The sequence below is a fragment of the Poecilia formosa genome, unplaced genomic scaffold (assembly GCF_000485575.1).
Source record: "Poecilia formosa unplaced genomic scaffold, Poecilia_formosa-5.1.2 Scaffold381, whole genome shotgun sequence".
Lineage (NCBI taxonomy): Eukaryota > Metazoa > Chordata > Actinopteri > Cyprinodontiformes > Poeciliidae > Poecilia > Poecilia formosa.
In genome coordinates, this window is record NW_006800320.1 from 257,666 (window position 1) to 277,186 (window position 19,521).

At 38.3% G+C, this 19,521-nt stretch overlaps 1 protein-coding gene across 1 annotated transcript; it reads left to right on the top strand.

Moving 5' to 3' along the window:
- The first annotated feature begins 22 nt into the window (after nucleotides 1–22).
- LOC103154330 (zinc finger and BTB domain-containing protein 44-like) lies at nucleotides 23–11,871 on the top strand. Its single transcript, XM_016662623.1, has 4 exons — nucleotides 23–80; nucleotides 456–689; nucleotides 2,263–2,563; nucleotides 9,827–11,871. Exons 1-4 carry the CDS (start codon nucleotides 23–25, stop codon nucleotides 10,215–10,217), a joined length of 984 nt encoding a protein of 327 aa, XP_016518109.1. The 3' UTR covers nucleotides 10,218–11,871.
- The last annotated feature ends 7,650 nt before the right edge of the window (nucleotides 11,872–19,521 follow it).

Genomic DNA, 19,521 nt, shown 5'->3' on the forward strand with positions numbered 1-19,521 from the left:
TTTGCCGAAGCCAGTGGCAACCATGGTGGCAATGTCTATGGTGGCAACACTGGCAGCTAGCCCCAAAGACAGTGGCACTTGTGGCGCATAATGACACCTGCTGCAGTAAATATACTAAGCTTGGGGTTAGTGTAGTCCACCAGCTATCTTAAGTTGCAAAAATTTGGCGGTACATGAGCGGCGTCATAATTTGGAAATTATAATAATGTGAGGCCAGCGGGCAGGTTCAGGGATGGCACAATTGGTGTGAACACCCTCGTGCCCAGTTCAATTTGTCAACTATAAACCTAGCTAATAGTCTTTATTGTCACTGTTACTGCTGAATAACAAACCTATTTAAAATAAATAACGCTTAGTGTGGCGGGGGAGTAAAGCCTGGTGGCCCTCCAGGCTTATGATACACTAAGGGAAACCCTGAATATATCATATCAAATGTAGGATTTAACGCCAAAAAGTAAACATAAAAGTACATATAGGTAATGTTCCATGCATCCACCAAATCAAGATTGTCTCTGCTGTTCTTTGTTTCTGTTTTAGGCTGGAAGGTATTCAGTATCCATACCACCTCTATATAAGTCCATCGGCTCGACCTGGCACCAATGGCCCAGACCGGCCTTTTCAATGCCCAACCTGTGGAGTCAGATTCACACGCATTCAAAACCTGAAACAGCATATGCTCATACACTCCGGTAGGTGGGACCAAGTCAAACAAAAGTATTGCAGTATTGATGTTTTGCACGTGAAATCAGGCTCTTCCCCACTCCGCCTTGATGGAAGTCAAAACACTTGAGTGAAGCTGACCCCTTAACTTCTGGAAATCAGACAAACATGGTGTCAAATGTTTGTGTTAGGTTTGAGATGGTTTGTGCTGCAAAAATTTTCATTTATGCCACTATCATTTCAAAGATATTAGTAAATGTTTTCATGATGTCCCCTGTGCCAGATCACTTCAAAGTTTCTCCGATTTATCCCTGTCATCACAAATCAAACATGAGGAAGAACCCCACTGAATCTGCAATGTCATGTATTGTATGTTGACGTTTTTATCCCACTGAGTGAAACCGTGTAAACATGCCTGCGTAGATGTTGCAGTCGCTGGTATTGGATCTGGAAAGTCAATTGTTGGTTCCTTTCCGCCGATGAAACGTAAAAAGCCTGTACAGTTGTCCTTGGTCGTATTTTGTGCAGTAAATCCCTCTCACTGATATCTAGTATCCAGCGTTGATATTTCCTTGTGCTTCTCTGGGGTTTTGGAAATGGAATAAAAAAAAAAAACTCCCGTCATATGCTGCTGATCACCATATTCCGACATTTGTTGTGGCTCCCTTTTACACTAATCTCCGCAAATGGGCAAGAAATGTCTTTAATGCTCTGTAAATTGTCTTTAAGCTTCAGTACCCTGAAAGTTTTGACACTATAATTTAGTTATTTTCTAAAAAATGATCTGTGTTTCTATTGTATAGTTTATCATGATATAATGATATATTTACCAACATTGATATTGGTTTTTATTTTCGGTCAGATAAATACAACTGACATTTACAACCAATATTTATCTCCATATTATTGCCATTTATTCCTGGGAAGAGGGGAGGACATTGGTCATGTGTTATTTGTTTGGTCATATGTCGGTGACAGTGATGCAGCAAAGGATTGTGGGGACTTGTGACTTTTTGGGTTTTAAGCAGGAGGTGTCAGAAAAGTTACCACAGGGATAACTGGCTGGTGGCGGCCAAGCGTTCATAGTGACGTCGTTCATAGCAACGTCGCTTTTTGATCCTTCGATGTCGGCTCTTCCTATCATTGTGAAGCAGAATTCACCAAGCGTTGGATTGTTCACCCACTAATAGGGAACGTGAGCTGGGTTTAGACCGTCGTGAGACAGGTTAGTTTGACCCGACTGATAATGTGTCGTTGCTATAGTAAACAACACAGAGGTATTGGCGCAGTCAGCAGGGTGGTCGGTTTTTATTTTCCAAGTATCAAAAGAGTAGTGAAGTGTGTGTGTGTGTGTGTGTGTGTGTGTGTGTGTGTGTGTGTGTATAAAATATTAGTATTTCTATCCCTGATGTTTTTATTTTTATTTCGTTTGATGTTTGATAATAAAAGTACAACTGCACCAAGATCTTAAAAGAAAAAAGCTTTAATTAAGTTTGAAAAGACAAAACTGGGAAAAATTGTTGACTGAAGAACCTTTTAGGAGGAACAAGGGAAGAAATTTAAACTGAATTATGTTTTCCTTGTTTTGTCCCGTTCCTCCAGGCATTAAACCTTTCCAGTGTGATCGCTGTGGGAAAAAGTTCACACGGGCCTACTCCCTAAAGATGCATCGGCTGAAGCACGAAGGTAAACGCTGTTTCCGGTGCCAGATTTGTAGCGCCACATTCACGTCCTTCGGTGAATATAAGCACCACATGAGGGTCTCCCGACACATAATCCGCAAGCCGCGGATTTATGAGTGCAAAACATGCGGCGCCATGTTCACCAACTCTGGCAATTTAATTGTACACCTGAGGAGTCTGAACCATGAGGCATCCGAGCTAGCAAACTACTTCCAGAGCAGGTGAGGAGTTTGGGGGCGTTGGCCCCCCTCATTTACTCAGATCTCCCCTGGTTCAGAAAATAACTCCAGTTTACATGCTGATGTCTGAAGTTCATTGGATCGTTGTCCTCATTTGGTTTTGTTTCTGAGATGATAAGTGATTTGAAGTTTTTTGCTTTAACATGTGGAGATTTAATGACTCATTCCAAATCAGGTTTCCATTTCAAGATGTTAAACCTTTTCATAACTTATTGGAGGCAGAATATTATTTACATCTGAAATTTATGCCACAAAAGGGACGGCTGGAATACTGAATAGCATTTAATGAAAATTTTTTTCTGGTATTGCAGTGATGATGTGAGTGTAATTTTTTTTTTTATTGTAAAATGAGTAATTGTTGTTATCATCGATCATTAAATTTATTTTCAAGTGTCCCATAAATGATGCAGTGTTACTTATAAGAAAAAAAAACATCCTTCTGCAACTGGTTGGACCCACAGTCTAGATCATTCCCAGAAGATTCAGAATTTAATGCTAAATTGCTGCTAAAGATTTTGACAACCAAACAAAAGAATATTAAGGATCAACTATACATCCATCTTTGATTGAGACCAACATTTAAAATTTTTTGGATGATTAAAAGCGATGAATGTATATGGATAAAGAAATCAGTTAATGTCCAAAAACCCATAAAAACTAAAAGGTAGGGTGACTCAGAGAGGAAAAAAAACGTCATGTATCAGATGTTTTTTTTTTTTTTTCTTTTTCCTTTTTTTTCATTTTGTTATATTACACAAAATTCTGTGTACTTTGTTTGGGATTGTATGTGGTAGATCAACATAATATCATACATAATTGCACCGTGAAGATGAAATTTATGTACATTTGCAGTTTGGTTGTATTATTTTTTTAAATTATTATTAAAATCTGCAAAGTGTGGCATAGATTTTTACTTAGTCCAATTAACGTAGCTTTGATATTACCATTAAAATCCAGTGCAACCACTTTCCTTTGTAAGTCACCTGGTTATTAAACAGACTCCATATTCGTTTCTTTTTAACTAGCCAATATCTATATCCAAAGTAAGTATTGCTGTTATGACTGATAACAATAATCCAACTATATTTAGTTGGATTCTGACATGAAGTTCCATGCATTCAAGCTTTGGTTGCAAATTACATGTATTGCCAGTTATATATGCTGGTTGTATGGTAGTATTAGCTAGAATGCTAACAACTTAGCATTCTAGGAATTTGTTGCAAGAAGAAAAAGGAAGCTATTTCCATTACAATACAGGGTTTCCCCCAGAAAACTTGCTAAGCTCGGTGGTCAGGGTGACGAGGCGATCCACCATGTTTTTGTATGAAAAGATGTGAAGTAGACAGGAAAAGTAAAAATATTACTGGGTAATTATATGTTACAGGAAAACATCGCCAGCAAAACGCTACTTAAACCCACAACTAGTCTTAAAAACAACATATTAAAAAATGCAATTAAAATTAATATCAATTATTTGCACTTCTTCAAATACAAATTAGTAAACTGCAATTATAACTTATTGCTATTTAGGTTGGCCAGTTAAACTCCTCCCCCTCTCCCAGATTTCACTAACACATAAGCTGTTAGAGCTGCAGAGATGTTCTTAAGTCAGATTTGAGATTTTCAGATCTTCATGCGGCCGCGCTCATTAACTCTGGCTGCCTAAGCAAAGCATTTGATATGGTTTGTTACATCGTGTAACTGGAAAAGTACTAAAAAAATAATATAAAACCAGCATGAAGCATGACTACGAGGAGAGCGAGAGCTGAACCTGCATGATGAGTGGTTAGCGTTGGTTCGTTAACCACTAACGAACCAACGTATGTGCCCAACAGGGACCACGTACGTCAACGACAGGGAAGACAGAGCCACACGCTGGGCAGCGTTTTGAGTTGTAAACACTACACATAATGTTTTGTTCACAATTATAAGTCATTCTCACCACTCGCTCAACACGCACCTCGGAAAGCTTTACTACAAGTTATTTGTGTGGTTCACATTGAGCTGCGCAACCAGAGCCAACGCGATGCATTTTAGACTCTTACGTTGATGTGAAGTTTGCCAAATAAAAATAATTCCACACAGTAAAGCTAGTAAAGCATGGTGGGCCACCAGGCTTATGATACACTGGGGTAAACCCTGCAATATTCAGTAGTAATATTGTGGTTGCATGTTTTCCTGATGTCACCCAGAATATTAACCATGCCGCACTTTTCAGATTTTTATTCATTAATAGTTTTTAAAATTGTCCAATTTACTTTCCTCTTACGGTTATGTGGCATTCTGAGTTGATCTATGAGATAAAACAACTACAAAAAAAACAACTTATGGCCAGATAATATAATCTGTCACCAGATAGATTGTTGCTAAGGAGGAAAAGCTGCAGTATTTAATCAATTTTTAATGCTTATTGCCTTACAGGTGCTGTAATAACTCTTTTTAAAACCATCAGTTCCTGAGTCTTGTTTTAGGACAATAGTTTTGGATCGCTTAAATCAGTTTTTTGCTGTTCCAGATAAGTCTAATGTTTTTTAGTTGGAATTTAGTTGTTTAGAAAGGTTAATTTTACAATTTAAAGAAATTTTCATTTGCACATCAAACCTCGGCTTGACCCTGATCTGCCATGACAAAAACAAACTGATAACCGTCAATTAATCATGATCACATAAACAACAGTTCTTAATACTGCCTTCTATTAAAACTCAATGATTCATGACAAGATTAAAAACCCAGAAGAGGGATGTAAAAGTGGAGCTCAGGTTTTATGAAAAGGATTTGCACTGAAGACGTATTACACTTTGTTTTCCATTGACTGGTCTGTATATCACCTCACAATTTCCGTCTGCAGCAAGAAAACGAATAGGTTGCTGTGCGTGAAGGAGCTCATCAGTTTCACTTCTTGGTACAGTTTGTTCCCAGAGTATGTAAAATGATGTTAAACCAGGTCCTGCCGATTAAGACATCACACTTTTTTGCCTTTTTCCCCAGACCTTTCCCAACCAAACCCTTTTAATAAACTCCAAAGTTCAACTTAGGCTAATTAAATGGTTGATCTGATGAGCGATACAGCATCTGAACTGCTGATTTTCCGATCTTTTGGAATCAGTCAGGCTGGCAGGTTTCCCACTATTATTAGTATTTACTAATTGTGTGAACTTTTCAGAGGGCAGGATATTTTTAATACACTAAATCCATATTTTTTAGCAATACAAGTGGGTTCTACATCACTTGTGTTGTCTTTCAAGAAATAGAAGTGGTTCATTTTTCCCAAAAGTCAAGGTATTCATTTTTATGTCTTCACAGAGAGGACTTATTAAAAATAAACATTCAGTTTGCACTCACTTCTCGGACAGCTTTTGTTTTAAAGAAACAAAAAGTCTTTAAAATATAATAGTCAGAATACTTCTTTAAGAAGTCAGACGTTTTCTTCTCCCCCTCCCCCAGACTTTTCCACTTCTTAATCAACTCAAGCCCTCACAGGTTGACGGGACTCATATGGGCCATTGACTGCTCAAGTGTTTTATGGTAGAAGGTCTGTGCCTGAGATCATAAGTGTGGAAAATTGTCTGGCTGCTCAGGCGGACTCTTAATTCCCTTTCTACGTCTTCACATAAAAAACAATGTGTTTATTGTGCTGTAGATGCAGATTTTCAGACCCGTCTCAGAGTCAGATGTGTTCAGAACTGAACCATTTCATCTGGATACTTTGCTTTAATATCCAACATCTGATCAGGTATACATGTATACAGGTGTACATTTTAAACCAGGTGATTGGACTTGTTTGAACTAAACTAGAGATCCAATACTGAGTGCACATTCAATTGAATCAGATTATGCTGTGATGCTGTTTTACAGACAATTGTGTGTTCATTGAATCTTATTAGGGCTGCACAATATATAGCCAAAACGTTGCAATAACAATATCAGTGGGTGTAATATTCACATCGCAAAGGACTGTTTAGAGTGCAATAATTGTTGGCAAATATATTCAAGTGTTGTGAATGTGCAGCTTCCATGCTAATGTAATACTTAGGTGGGTGAACAGTTTCATGGCAGCAGAGGATCATACTTGACCTTAATGATGTTTCTCAAAAGCCTAAAGATGACAAAGTCATGGAAAGAAGAAAATAGGCATATTAGCAACAGATATTGTCCTCACGATATTTACTAATATACAGCTCTAACAATAAGAATAACTCAAATTTGGGCAAAACCCATAAATGTAAGTTTCACATAAAGTGGTCAAGTCAGATAAAATGCTATTCAAGTCACCCATTGAAAATTTCTGTATTTTTTTCAAATGCATTCTTTTTCTAAACCTATTTCCAATACCATTTAACCCTAAATCTGATCTATAATAAGAAAAAATAGGTGTTTTGTAAACTTTAAAAGCATTTAGATGAAAATGTCCCAGTGCCATGGGACCAACAAAAAGTTGTAGCATTGGGCAGATGAAATGGGCATAATCCATATGTGAAACAGTATTCCATGTTTTCCAATGAGGCACCAGCTGCTGTGTGTTTTTTTTAAAGGGATTTCAAACATGAGAACAATGTTAGGAATTTCTCAAAGGGGCAGCTGTTACACTGAAACTGAGCAAACACAGGCTTTCACATTGTTATTCATGTCTTTGTTAGTCTGGAGCTTCTTGTTAGTGAAAACAGAAGAGTCAACGAAATGGATAGGCCACAACCAAAGTTATTGTAGCAAGTTTTTCCTAACTTCCATTTTAGCGTCATTGTGACTGTTGTTGTTACATTGTGGCTTTAGCTGAGCTTTTAGGTAGAAACCAGCAGTCAGCTGCTGGAAACAAGGCGCTCCTGCTCCACCAATATCCCAAGCTGTCTAAAGATTCTTGGCAAAAGTCAAGTGAATTGGAACGCTTTTGCTTTCTGACCTCCTCTATAATGTTGTGTCTTAGTTATACTGCCAAAACTTTAGCAAGGTTAGATAAATTTATTTAATTTGATTATCACACCAGCTACAGATAATCACTAATAGATTAAAAGTCTATTTATAATATGGCTGCACAACATCACAGTAATATTGTGGCCATAAGTTTACAGCAGAGATGGGCAACATCAAATTGTTTATTATTGTCAGGGTAAAGTATAATGGTGATGAGGATTAGTAATCTTGTTTTATAACCACAACCTGTATGGTTTTGTTTGTTAACCCAAAACTCTGGCTGTGGTTTTTGTCATCTCTGAACTGAACAAAGTGTCAAGAAATACTCCACATCAGGCAGGTCTTTATTATATTAATATTATGTTGATTATAAAGTTGTGATGTATTGTCATGTTTTTGGAGTAAATTTACCAGCCCATATGTTGTGCCTGAAATGATCCATTACTAATCCTGTCAAACAGTGTAATCAATGGGCTCTACTGCAATAAATTCTCTCTGCTCTGATTATGTCTGGTTCACATAGCAACATTTTCTAATTATCAGCCCATTTTTAAAACCTGAAAGACCCACATTTCTGATGCTAAAACATTTAAGGACAATAAGTTTATGTGGTTCTTCAGATTTCACTCCCCCACATTCAGCTGTCAGATGGGAAATCTTACAAAACCTCACAGGACCAAACGTGAGTTCAGTGTAAACCAACATGGCCGATTGGGAAGAAGCAACAGCGATAGCTTGTGGACTACATTTAACAGAGAAAAAAACAATACAAAGATGTATGTAACGTCCTCCAGACTTTCAAGTAGCCACGGCAGATATTTTGTCTTTCTTGTATTGTCGATTCTCCTCTTGTGTTTCCATAATTTTTGTTTCTAATTGGCTAAACGTCACATTCAACAAGTTGTGTTGTCGTTTTTCTTAAGGGAAAACCACACACGCTGCGATATCGGGATAAGATGATCCAGCATGTTGAATATCCCTGATTTAAACGTGAGCATTCCTGAATGGACCAGATCTGTTAACATTCCACACTCAGCAGGAGGAAGATCTCTTAACATTGCCGTGGTCTTAGGGTGACGCTCAGCAGAAACAGGGGCTGATGGTGGTGGTAAGGGGAGAGGAATGTCCCGTCAGACTGTTGATTCTTGAAACAACACAAAAAAACTAGTGAAAGCATGCATGAGGTTAGTGCCACCCTGCCAGAGTGTGGACAGGGTAAAAAAAACTGGTGGGGTCCAAATGACTTTATTTGAGAAATATTTATTTTGGATGTAAAGACAATACAGTAATAAAAAAAACTGTTTGGTTTTTAGAAATTAAAATAAAATATCGTCACATGGATGTCGCCATGTTGTTTACACTGTAATGCATTCGGTGTAAATGACATTCGTCATTGTCTAAGTCCTATTTTGAAAAATAGGACTTAGACAATTTTGCTAAGTCCTAATAGCATAATTGCCTATGTCCAGGAAATCATGCTATTAGGCAGACGATGGGTTCGATTGCACTAGCTCTGTCCAATGTAAACAGCGATGAGTAACATCTTTAGGCCTTTTCAAATTGAACCAGAGCTCACTGAAATGGCAATGTAGAAATCACAAGAGGCGATGAAGACGAGTAGGACCAAATGGAGGAAGTGGTGGGAGTTGGCTGAAGAAGCTGGTGCTTGCTGCTGCTGCCCTCAGCTTCATAAATAAAACATTGAATGACACGTAGCTCTGGTCAGTCTGTGTGATCCGCTAAGTAGATCTGTGTCCGGTCTGATCTTTCGTTAGGTAACACCTATTTGGGGTCCAGTCTTCAGTCCAGTGTCAGGTCTGTGGTTTCACATTCAGTTCTGTTGGCAGTAGGTACTGAATGATAAACAACAGCTCAGGTAAAGTTAGCCTTCCTGTGTTTACTCTGTAGTTTCAGGTACAGAACGGACACAAAACACATCATCGACCCAGCAGGTGAAAAAGTGGTGACTTCCTTGGGTGAAAAATATAAGGGAAGATATACAATTTTAGAAGTTATTTTGAGTTTTTATGCATCACAAATAGCAATTTAGTAGTTAATAGGAAAATTACAAAATATTTAGGCTAGCATGTTCAACTTGTTACTTGTGAGACTGCAGGTTAGGATTATCTTAAGAGCCATCCTGATTATCGGGGCATCCTTAAGATTGTCCGAAGAAGGAAAATCTTGCTGTGTGAACCAGGCATTAGAGACTAATTTTCATTAAAACTAACCATCTCATCTACTTTTATTGGCGGAACTTTCCAGATTGCATCTGCTGTTTGTGCCGAGGTAAGAATGAGAAGACAGCAAGGTCACATGTTCTCTTGGTCCTTTCAGTGATTTCCTCGTGCCCGACTACCTGAGCCAGGTACAGGAGGAGGAGGAGGCACTGGGAGTTCCGTATGAGCTGGAGGAGTCCCAACATCACCCAGTTTACCTGGGCAGCACCTCCACTGTCGCCGCCACCACCACTGCCTCGTCCTCTTCCTCAGTCCAAATGCCAGTCATCTCCCAGGTCTCCTCTTCCACACAGAACTGTGAAAGTTCCTCCGGCTTACTTTCGCCTGAGCCCCTGGACCCCCTGGAAGCCCCAACCTCCAATAAGACGGACGCCGATGAAACCGCAGTCATGACGGAGAATAAGATGAGTCACGGTGTCGGGGGCAGTTCCCCAGAGGAGTTTGGAGAGGAGCAGCCTAAGGAGGTGGCTTCCATTACCATAGAGTGATCCAAGTCTTCTTCCTGCCCCTGATGTTGTATTTTGCACTCAGGTTATATGGGAATATAAGTCTAAATGATCTGAAGACTGAAAGAACTCGGAGATCCACACATGCAGCTCTTATCATGTGGAACCATGGAAACGCTACAGAGTTTTCAAAAGATGCTGTTGATTTAATGGCATTGTTTTACATGCAGAAACTGCAGCACTTCTTCAGATTTCACACTAGTTCATTGGCTGGAGAATCCGGACCTCACAGCCTCCTTGCTCCCTGAAAGCCAGCAGTATTTTAGCAGTTTTAACAAGCCTGTTTTGTTTCCCATATGACTTGAATGCAGCGCTGTCTCAAGTCAGTGAAGTGTCAGCCAATTGGAGGTCTGTCCGTTCCAAGCCTTGCTCTACTTTTAGAAAGTGCCTGAGAGTTCACACTTTAGCAAAGTCACGTAGGAGAAATGAAGTGACAAATCAAGTCTTTGCAAACTGAGCTAAAATAGTTATTGTATTACATTTGTAATAGTAATGCTAGTTTGTATGGGCAGAAACTGTGTTACTCATTTGGTGCCGTTGCTATTGGCAAATATTACATGTTAATATTAATCTATCCTGCAATAGCTTGTACTGTACTTCTATATGAATGCTGTGTATGTTGAGTGTTGTTCTATGATGTGTAAGATGTGTGTGTATGTGCATTTCTATGACCAGTATGAACACAGTGCATTTCCTTTTTTAAATGTTTCAAACTTGAACTGTATTGACAAAGTATTCCCTAAAGTTATCTGTGCAGTGGAAACACTTTTTTGACTGGTTCCACAGTTTGACTTGTCAGTGAACACTGTTGTGAAATCCACCTCTGGTTCTACTCAAAAGCAAAATTCTCTGTTTCTACATCAGTTTGCATAAATGTTTTTGGCCCTTAAGTCCATGGACAGTTTAACTTCATGGTGTTGTGTGGGATTTTCATGGTGTAAAAAAAATCCTGATATTCACATGGAGAATTAGAACCAAATGTCTGTGATCTGATCAAATTGGTTTTATTGTGAAGGAACAGCAACATCCCTACGACTTTTAAAATAACAGAATATGGATTACTTTATCTGTAACATTCATTCAATGTCACAGTTTCATTTTGATCCATGTTAGCTAGCTTTTGCTAGCTTTTGTGCACTTATTGATCCCAGTAACGAGCTCATACCTATTTCCAGCTGCAGGTATGTATCACCAAGTCCATCCTAAATATGTAATCACTCACTATTTTACCCCAACTGAAGCTCAGCCACTTTTTTTGTCAGTGTTGTTTGCAGTTGCTTGATTATCAGTCGATACATTGCTAATGATGTTAGCATAATGCATTTGAGTAATGGTTCCAATTAGGTAAAACATGACAGGTATTTTTTGTTTGTTTATTTTACCTTAAGCAGAGACAAAAAAAATGTTTTCAGTAGATCAATTTCACAGTTGCAAGTCTCTGTGCTCTTTGACATTTTATATTTCTGCATTTATGGATTTTTTTCTCTCAAAAATGATCCACTTTCTGTGTGATGAGCAGATAACTCACCATGCAGCAGTTAACAAGTTATCTATTTATAGTCCAACTATAAGTACATGTGGTTTTGAGGCTGCTTTTGGTTTGGATGAGGGCTCAAAAATAAATTTTTCATAAGCTTAAACTGGTCCAATGTGAAAACTTCAGAAATGACTGTGTTATATGTTAATTCATAAGTTAGATTTGAAGATTTCTATGATCAGGAATTTCTTCAAATCAGTGAAGACAGGTAACTAGCAAGATGCAAAGATAAACTAATACACAATGATTACATTTGTAAGAAAATGTTCATTCATGGGAAAGAAATGAATGTTGGGAAGGATAAAGTGGCACCGGTCAAGAACCTCATTTTAGACACATTATTAGGAACACCTGTGTGGTTCTGCAATCAAGTATTGCCTCCAAGTTCAAGTAGACTATTTCAACATCAGTCATCTATTTACAATATGGAAAAAGAGAAGATGTCTTCATTTCCTTCTTGTAGTCTGATGCTTTTGTGGGCAATTAACTGCAGTATGTAGGATTCATTTTTATCATTGCAGCTGCTGGGATTTACTGTAAGCAAGAAGTGATCAGAGCTGTTCTTGCTTTAGGAATAGAGAAGCACTGAGCAGATGAATGTCTCTTATTTGATTTGCAGTTTTTGTCGTCAGATTTCAACCCTCTGAAACAAATTTTTCCTATTTGTTTTTTTTCTGTAAGAACAGCATTTAGAATCTTGTTTTACTACAAGTCCTGCTGTAAGCGGCCATGTTTATTTTTTTTTGTTTTACTTAGAAGAGCTGATTTCTCTGTGAGAGAGAGCTGTCACTGTTTAGCTATTTTATTTTAAAACATATTATTCATTTTAAAATGACTTTAGGGTCTTATATGGCTTGAGCAGTTGGCATCGTTAAAATAGAACAGACCCAACACTGACTGAAATTATAAAAAGAGTTCAAATATTTCTGAATTCAGTATGTTCCATATAATATAGTTATGAGTGCCAAATTACAATATATAAATAACTTATGAAATAATTTAAATCTGCCATTAATTTAATAAAACTGGAAATACATGCCTATATAATTAAACATGAATGAATTATATGGGCTTAAATTTAATAGTGTTGAAGATATTGACCTCACATCTGTGTTGCCCTGCGACAGACTGGCGACCTGTCCAGGATGTACCCCGCCTCTCGCCCGGAACGTTAGCTGGAGATAGGCACCAGCACCCCTCCCGACCCCACTGAGGGACAAGGGTGTTCAGAAAATGGATGGATGGATATTGACCTAACAGTCATATAACTAACATTGAAGAAGGTCTTAATTTGTTGCTTGAAGCAGCCAATCAGATGTCGGGGCCTCCAATGAATTCAAATTAAGTTTGTTTTTTTAGGATCCTCATTATCCATTGCTGTAACACTGGCTAGCCTTCCTGGGGTCCACATGATTTAGAAAAAGCATTTATTACAAAAACAATTATACACATTCAACATAATAAATGTGCCGTTATAACACTTTATGTAGTAAAATAATTAAACAGGGCTGTTCAAAAAGCTTCAGCATTTGTTACATTTATAACAGATGAAAGAAGTGAGTTCCATGTTTTCGTTCCTCTAAAAACAGCTGGAAGAGAAACAACTTTTTATAGCATGCCTTGCATTAAGATTGTGTAAAATTTGGTTAAATAAAAATTAATTGTATAAAATCAGGCTGCACAGGTGTGCAGTTGGTAGAGCTGTTGCCTTGCAGCAAGAAGGTTCTGGGTTCGATTCCCGGCCCGGAGTCTTTCTGCATGGAGGTTCCATGTTCTCCCTGTGCATGGTGGGTTCTCTCTGGGTACTCTGGTTTCCTCCCACAGTTCAAAACCATGGCTGTCAGGTTAATTGGTGTGTCTAAATTCAATTAAAGGTTGAGATGATTGTACATGATTGTTTTGTCTGTTTCTGTGTTGCCCTGGTGACCTGTCCAGGGTGTGCCCTGTCTCTTGCTAACTGACCGCTGGAGATGGGCACCAGCACCCTTCCTCACCCCGCTAGGGACAAGGTTGTAAGATAATGGATGGATCAATATATAAAACAATTGGTATTTTCTAAAAAGCATAAGAGGGTAATGTACCTTATTTTTAAACAAGGGCCACCCTAATGCTTTTTGCATCCTGATATTTGTGCATTTCATCAAGGACAATGTTACATTTTTTAACTTAAATTTTATATAACTGTTTAGTGCATTGCTTTATTTATTTCCTTTTTGTATAAATTAATTAAATAATTATTTCATAGGTCACTCTCCATAGTCACTGCTTCCTTTGTCTTTAGTGCAACCTGGTAGCTCTTGGGTTTGGTGTGTTCACTGACCAGTGAAAGGTTGGAATTTTGAGTTTCTGACCCTGTGCATCTATTGTGTTTATGGAGCAGCTGGTGCATGCTAATGTGTGGATGTGATTACTGAGTACATAAAGCCGGAGCTGGTTTCATGTTTTATAACAGTTTGTGTTTTTTGGAGTTGCTGTTCTGCTCATGTGGGTCGCGGTGCCTGAGTCTGGAGGAGACGATGACCGCCACGGTGATTCTCCATGAATTCAATGCTACTGACAGTGACTCTGTTTCTCCTCCTTGTTTTGGGATTAGTCCATTCAGTGTAGAACACAGGTGCTCACATACAGGGTTGATTGTAGAGGTTGGCTTCAATAGTGCTGTTACATGGCTACATCCTGAAACCAGTCAAAACTGGTGGTACCTTGTGCCATCCTCACAGTCCCTTTTTTTGTTGTTTGTTTTAAATGTGCCATTTGCCCTTTATATCCGGGTAGAAATAATTTTTTTAAAAAACGGGACCAAATGTTCTCTGTCTCATTGGGGATTTGCCATGGCAATCAGTTGTTGAACATGATGGAAGAAAAAGATAATCATTCTAAGTAGTTCATGCTGTTCAGCATAGGGGTCCTGCTGTTGTGGCCCTTAAAACACTGTATGATGTTGTGCATTTAAGAGGCTAGCCTTAGTAAATGGACCTATTTTCTCTAGTTGCACAATATTACAATGTAAAAAAAACAAACTGTTTTCTATCCTCCTTGTATGTCATGCTTTTCAGTTGTTGTGCTTTGTGTCTGTAACATTTTGTTGTTTTAAATGATGAAATGCTGCTGATTGTTGAAACGCAAAAGTGCCCAAAATATTTTTGTGAACCGATGGCGTGCAATAAATGGACTGGTGTTGTTTCAAACTTTCTTTGGAATTTTATATATATATATATATATATATATATATATATATATATATATATATATATAGTCCAAAGGAATATAAGATTCTTTTTTGTTTCAATCAAATGTGACTGAAAGTGTGCCGCACAAGCAGAAACCCCCTGATTTTTTTTTTTGATCTGTGAAACAAGGAGCACGGCTGTTGCTGAGCAACTGGTTCTCTTCAGCTCCGAAGCATTTTCTTTTTTGAAAGTTTGCATGTTCATATCGTTCTGTGAAGTGACAGAGAGCATGTGTTGAGTTGGTAGCAAGGCCTTATGACTCTTCAGCCTGTGTAGCTCTGATATGGACAGCATGCCCTTTTTTATTCCTTACATTATCCCTTTTTATGTGCAATGTTTTGAAAATCTCTTGATTACATATAGGACATGCCTTCTCAGTGTACACTTGATGTGGTATACATGCTCCAGTCCATATGGTTTATTTAACAGTAGGGAAATCCAGTAAAAGCTCCACATGACATCTATTTTTGGTGACTTTTTTTGTATGCTATTTTAAGGCATCTTTGGATATTCTTGTTAAATGTGAATGGGTCACTTTAGTCTTTGTATGTATGGGAGGACCTTGGTAGTCTTCTTTTTGTGACTGTCTACAGTGTTAGTATATATATTAATATATAAATGTACAGTATATACACTCATACTATGTTGGATATTCTTTATGCAGTAACTACTTGGTTTCAACCTGCTTTCTCACAGATGTTGTGTTTTGCGTCTTTGATACCGTATTTCAACAATGTTTTGGAGAACCTGTACACAGATGTTTCAGCTAATTCTAGACTGTATTAAGTGTTTTAACTGGATCATATTCCATAGTTGGCAGTGAGAAAATCTAGCACGGGCACTCTTTATGGAAGAGTTTATGGTTACTTCAAATTTTTGCTATTGTTCTGGCTTTGCAGTCTTGTTCTTATTAAAAAAAGAGCTGGTTTTGTATATGTATAACATGTAAATAAAATGACCAGAGTCAGAATAAAAAAATCTGTTTCCATGAAGATTTCTTTAGGCTTTAAGTGTTAAGTGTCTTTTATTTATATGTATTAAATATGTCTAAGTTTTGTCACATGCTCAACTATGTATTACTTTTTCTGGTGGCATTTTCTGTAAGGCAAAAGTTTGAGTCACCCTCATACTTTTTATGACTTGAGGTGGTTGAAGCTACTGCTAACTCACTGCATACATACCCTTGCTATTTAGTCAGCTAGCACTTTTGCGGCTATCATTGGTAAGTGCTAAGTCTGACCAGCTGGCTGGACGAAGTTGTGGACACTTAGGTCTTAAATTCCATTAATAATTGTCTTAATTTGACTTGGTGACTGTGGCAGGCGTTCGCTGCCCTTAGCCGATTCTCTGTTACACCAAATTTAATCCATTAAATTATTCATACTACTGGAAGATTTTGCAATTAAATTTATTTAATTGAACCAAAAAGTTTGTTTCTAACAAAGAATTAGACTGGCACCGCTCAAAAGGATATAAACATACCTGTCAAGTTTCTCGTTTTGGCCTGTAAAATATTTGACCCCTCTGACCCGGCAGTGCTCCCATATTAGCATTTTCCTACATAAGAGTAATTACGCCATGCGTCTCTCGCCCGACAGTAGTCAGTCTCTGCTGTACTGATTAAGAGTTGGCCACAAGGAGGCGTTAAGATCTCCACAAGTAGATCTAGTGTCAAACAGACTGTGTTCAATAAAGTTGGATATAAAAAAATGGCGCTCAGTGTGAGAGTCAACTCAATACATGATACCAGGAGTGGTTGATGAAAAAAGAGTATTGTAAAGTATGCTCCAAAAGAATGACCTGCATCTGGGAAAGATTGTCATTATGCTAAATGGTGCTATATGAAGAAAGAGGACATGCTATGGGACAGTTTATGTCAGAAACATACAGGGAGGAAGATGAACCATCGTATGTGGAAACATTAACACTCCACACAAGTGACGTTGAGGATGAGTGGGTAGCAGATTTGTACATAAATGGAGTTACTGTCCCAATGACAATAGATACACTTGCACAAGTATACTGTCAATGAAAAATCAGTAAAAAAGCCCACAGTGAAACCTAGGAAGCTGAGAGCTTTCACCAACCAACCAATCCCTACAAAGGAGAGTTTAAAGTAACTCTTTCAGGAAAATGACTGCACACTGTTTGTTCTGGCTGAAAAAGACAGACAAGCTATTCTAGGACTGAAAGCAAGTGAAAGACTAGGACTTGTTAAGAGTTCATGTCATCGATTGCACCCTATAGTGACACCTAGAGGCAACAAAGAGAAGTAAGAAGACAAAGATCGAGGCTCACCAGCAGAGATCATGGCTGAATTCAAGGATGTGTTTCATGGTGTAAGATGTCTACCAACCAAATATAAAATACAGCTGAAAGAAAAGTACCTGTAGCGCTGAAAGAAAGACAGAGATAAGAACTTGAATCACTCACAGACAAAAGAACTGTGAGAAAAGTTGAAGAACCTACAGATTGGGTCAATTCACTTGTTATTCCACAAAAGAAAAATTGAGATTTAAGACTCTGCATTGACCCAAAAGATCTAAACAAGTGGCTGAAGAGAGAGCACTACAAACTCCCAACCAATTCAGACGTAACTAGTGCAATGGCAGGAGCAAAATCCGTTTCAAATTTGGATGTGTCTAACGGGTTTTATCAGATTAAACTGCATGAAGAAAGTGCAAAGTTGTGTACATTTAATAGACGTTTGGCAGACCCTGTTTTCTTCGCATGGCCTTTGGTATTGCACCCGCACCCAAAGTCTTTCACAGAACTGAAACTGTTTGGTGAAATGGAAGAAGTTGGAGAGTTTCTGGATGATGTAGTTTTGTGTGGAACTACAAGGAAGGATCATGATGAAAGATTGTAAAAAGTGATGGAAAAAGCATGAGAGTCTGGACTGAAGTAAACAAACAGAAAGGTCAGTTTGGAGTGAGTGAAATTACTTTAGATGGGGGACAAACTGTCAGCTGCTGGAATCCAGCCAGACCCCAAAAAACGTAAGAGCAGACATGTCACCAGCAAAGGACAAAGTGAAGAGCTGAGTCTAAAAACCTACAAATGGGGGGGGGGGACCCGACAAAGACATGAAAGAGGACTTGAGAAGCATCACAAATCATTCAGTTGATCAGTTATTTATCAGTGTATCATGCTAGCATGATGTTAGCATCATGCTAGCATTATGTTAGCGTCATGCTGTGAAGATGCTTTTCTGCTGCCTGATCTGGGTGACATAGAAGATAAGATGAGAGCAGCAAGATATTCAATTCAAATCAAGAGCGATTAATTGTCTAAAAAATGATTGCGATAAACGATAATATTGTTTCAAGACCTTTTGACACTGATTTAATGAAAATGAGGTAATTAATGTCTGTGATTTCCTGCCATAGATAGATACACTTTATTTTCAAAAGAACACATAACACTGGAACTGATAAACTAAATAAACAAAACAACCAAAACCAAAAATAAAATGAACAAAAATCGTACTTGAATAAAAACTAAACAATATAAAGCCAAAGTGGAAATAAATACTGCATTCATTCAAAAGAGTGCAGATTATGAAGTCTGTATACTATATTGGCCTTCAGTAATCACTAGATTTAAATAGAGAAGATGGGCACATCCTGACGCAATAGTTCACACTACACGATGTTTTGCCCCTATTTTCTTAGTACATTGGCCGATCCAAGATTGTTGCTGGTGATTTCTTAACTGATCATCCTGTAGTGTGGATCGTCGTGGCCGCTCCGATCTAAATCAGGGGTTTTCCCTGATTGGGAGCTGAACGCTGAATGTGACAGGTAGCCAATCAGAAAGCGCGGATTCTCCTCCTGCTTTCTGAGGGGAAATTACGGAGGGGAATCCCAAACAGCTGACACGGCGCAACCCGAAGTCCAGCGGACATTGGAGATGATATGTGGAAACATTAATATTTATTCAACATTTCGAGAAAGAATATAGAAATGACAAGGGGAGGAGTTGGAGCCAAATTGCTACCGCAGTTGATAAACCTGGTAGGTTTTTAGCTGTTCTTCATTAACGTGACATAAATAGGTTATAATGATTTTCATTCAGTCAGAACTTAACGCTGACTCTAGCCACATGCATAACCGGTAGATTCTAGTAAAGCATTGATTAAAGCCCGATTTTAAAATTAGTTAACTGGACTTGTAGCCATAATTTTGTGCCCAGGTGGCTGGACACCACATGGCATGACGAACCCGTTTGAACCGATATACCTAGGATTTCTGTCGGCCAATGTGTCTCTCAGGTTTTGAAAATGGGCGACAACTTGTGTCGGACATTACCTGGACATTACACTAAGGAAATGAGGAAGGGAGGGTCAGTGGAGAGTGAGTCTTTTTTTATTCAGTGTCATCAAGAGGAAGAAAAAAGGCAGGAGGAGACGATAAAGCCGATGATTAAAATGAGGTCGATAGGTTTAATTTATCGTGCGATTAATTGATTTATCGTTTATCACGACAGGCCTAGTCAGGATGTTAATTTAAGATATCAT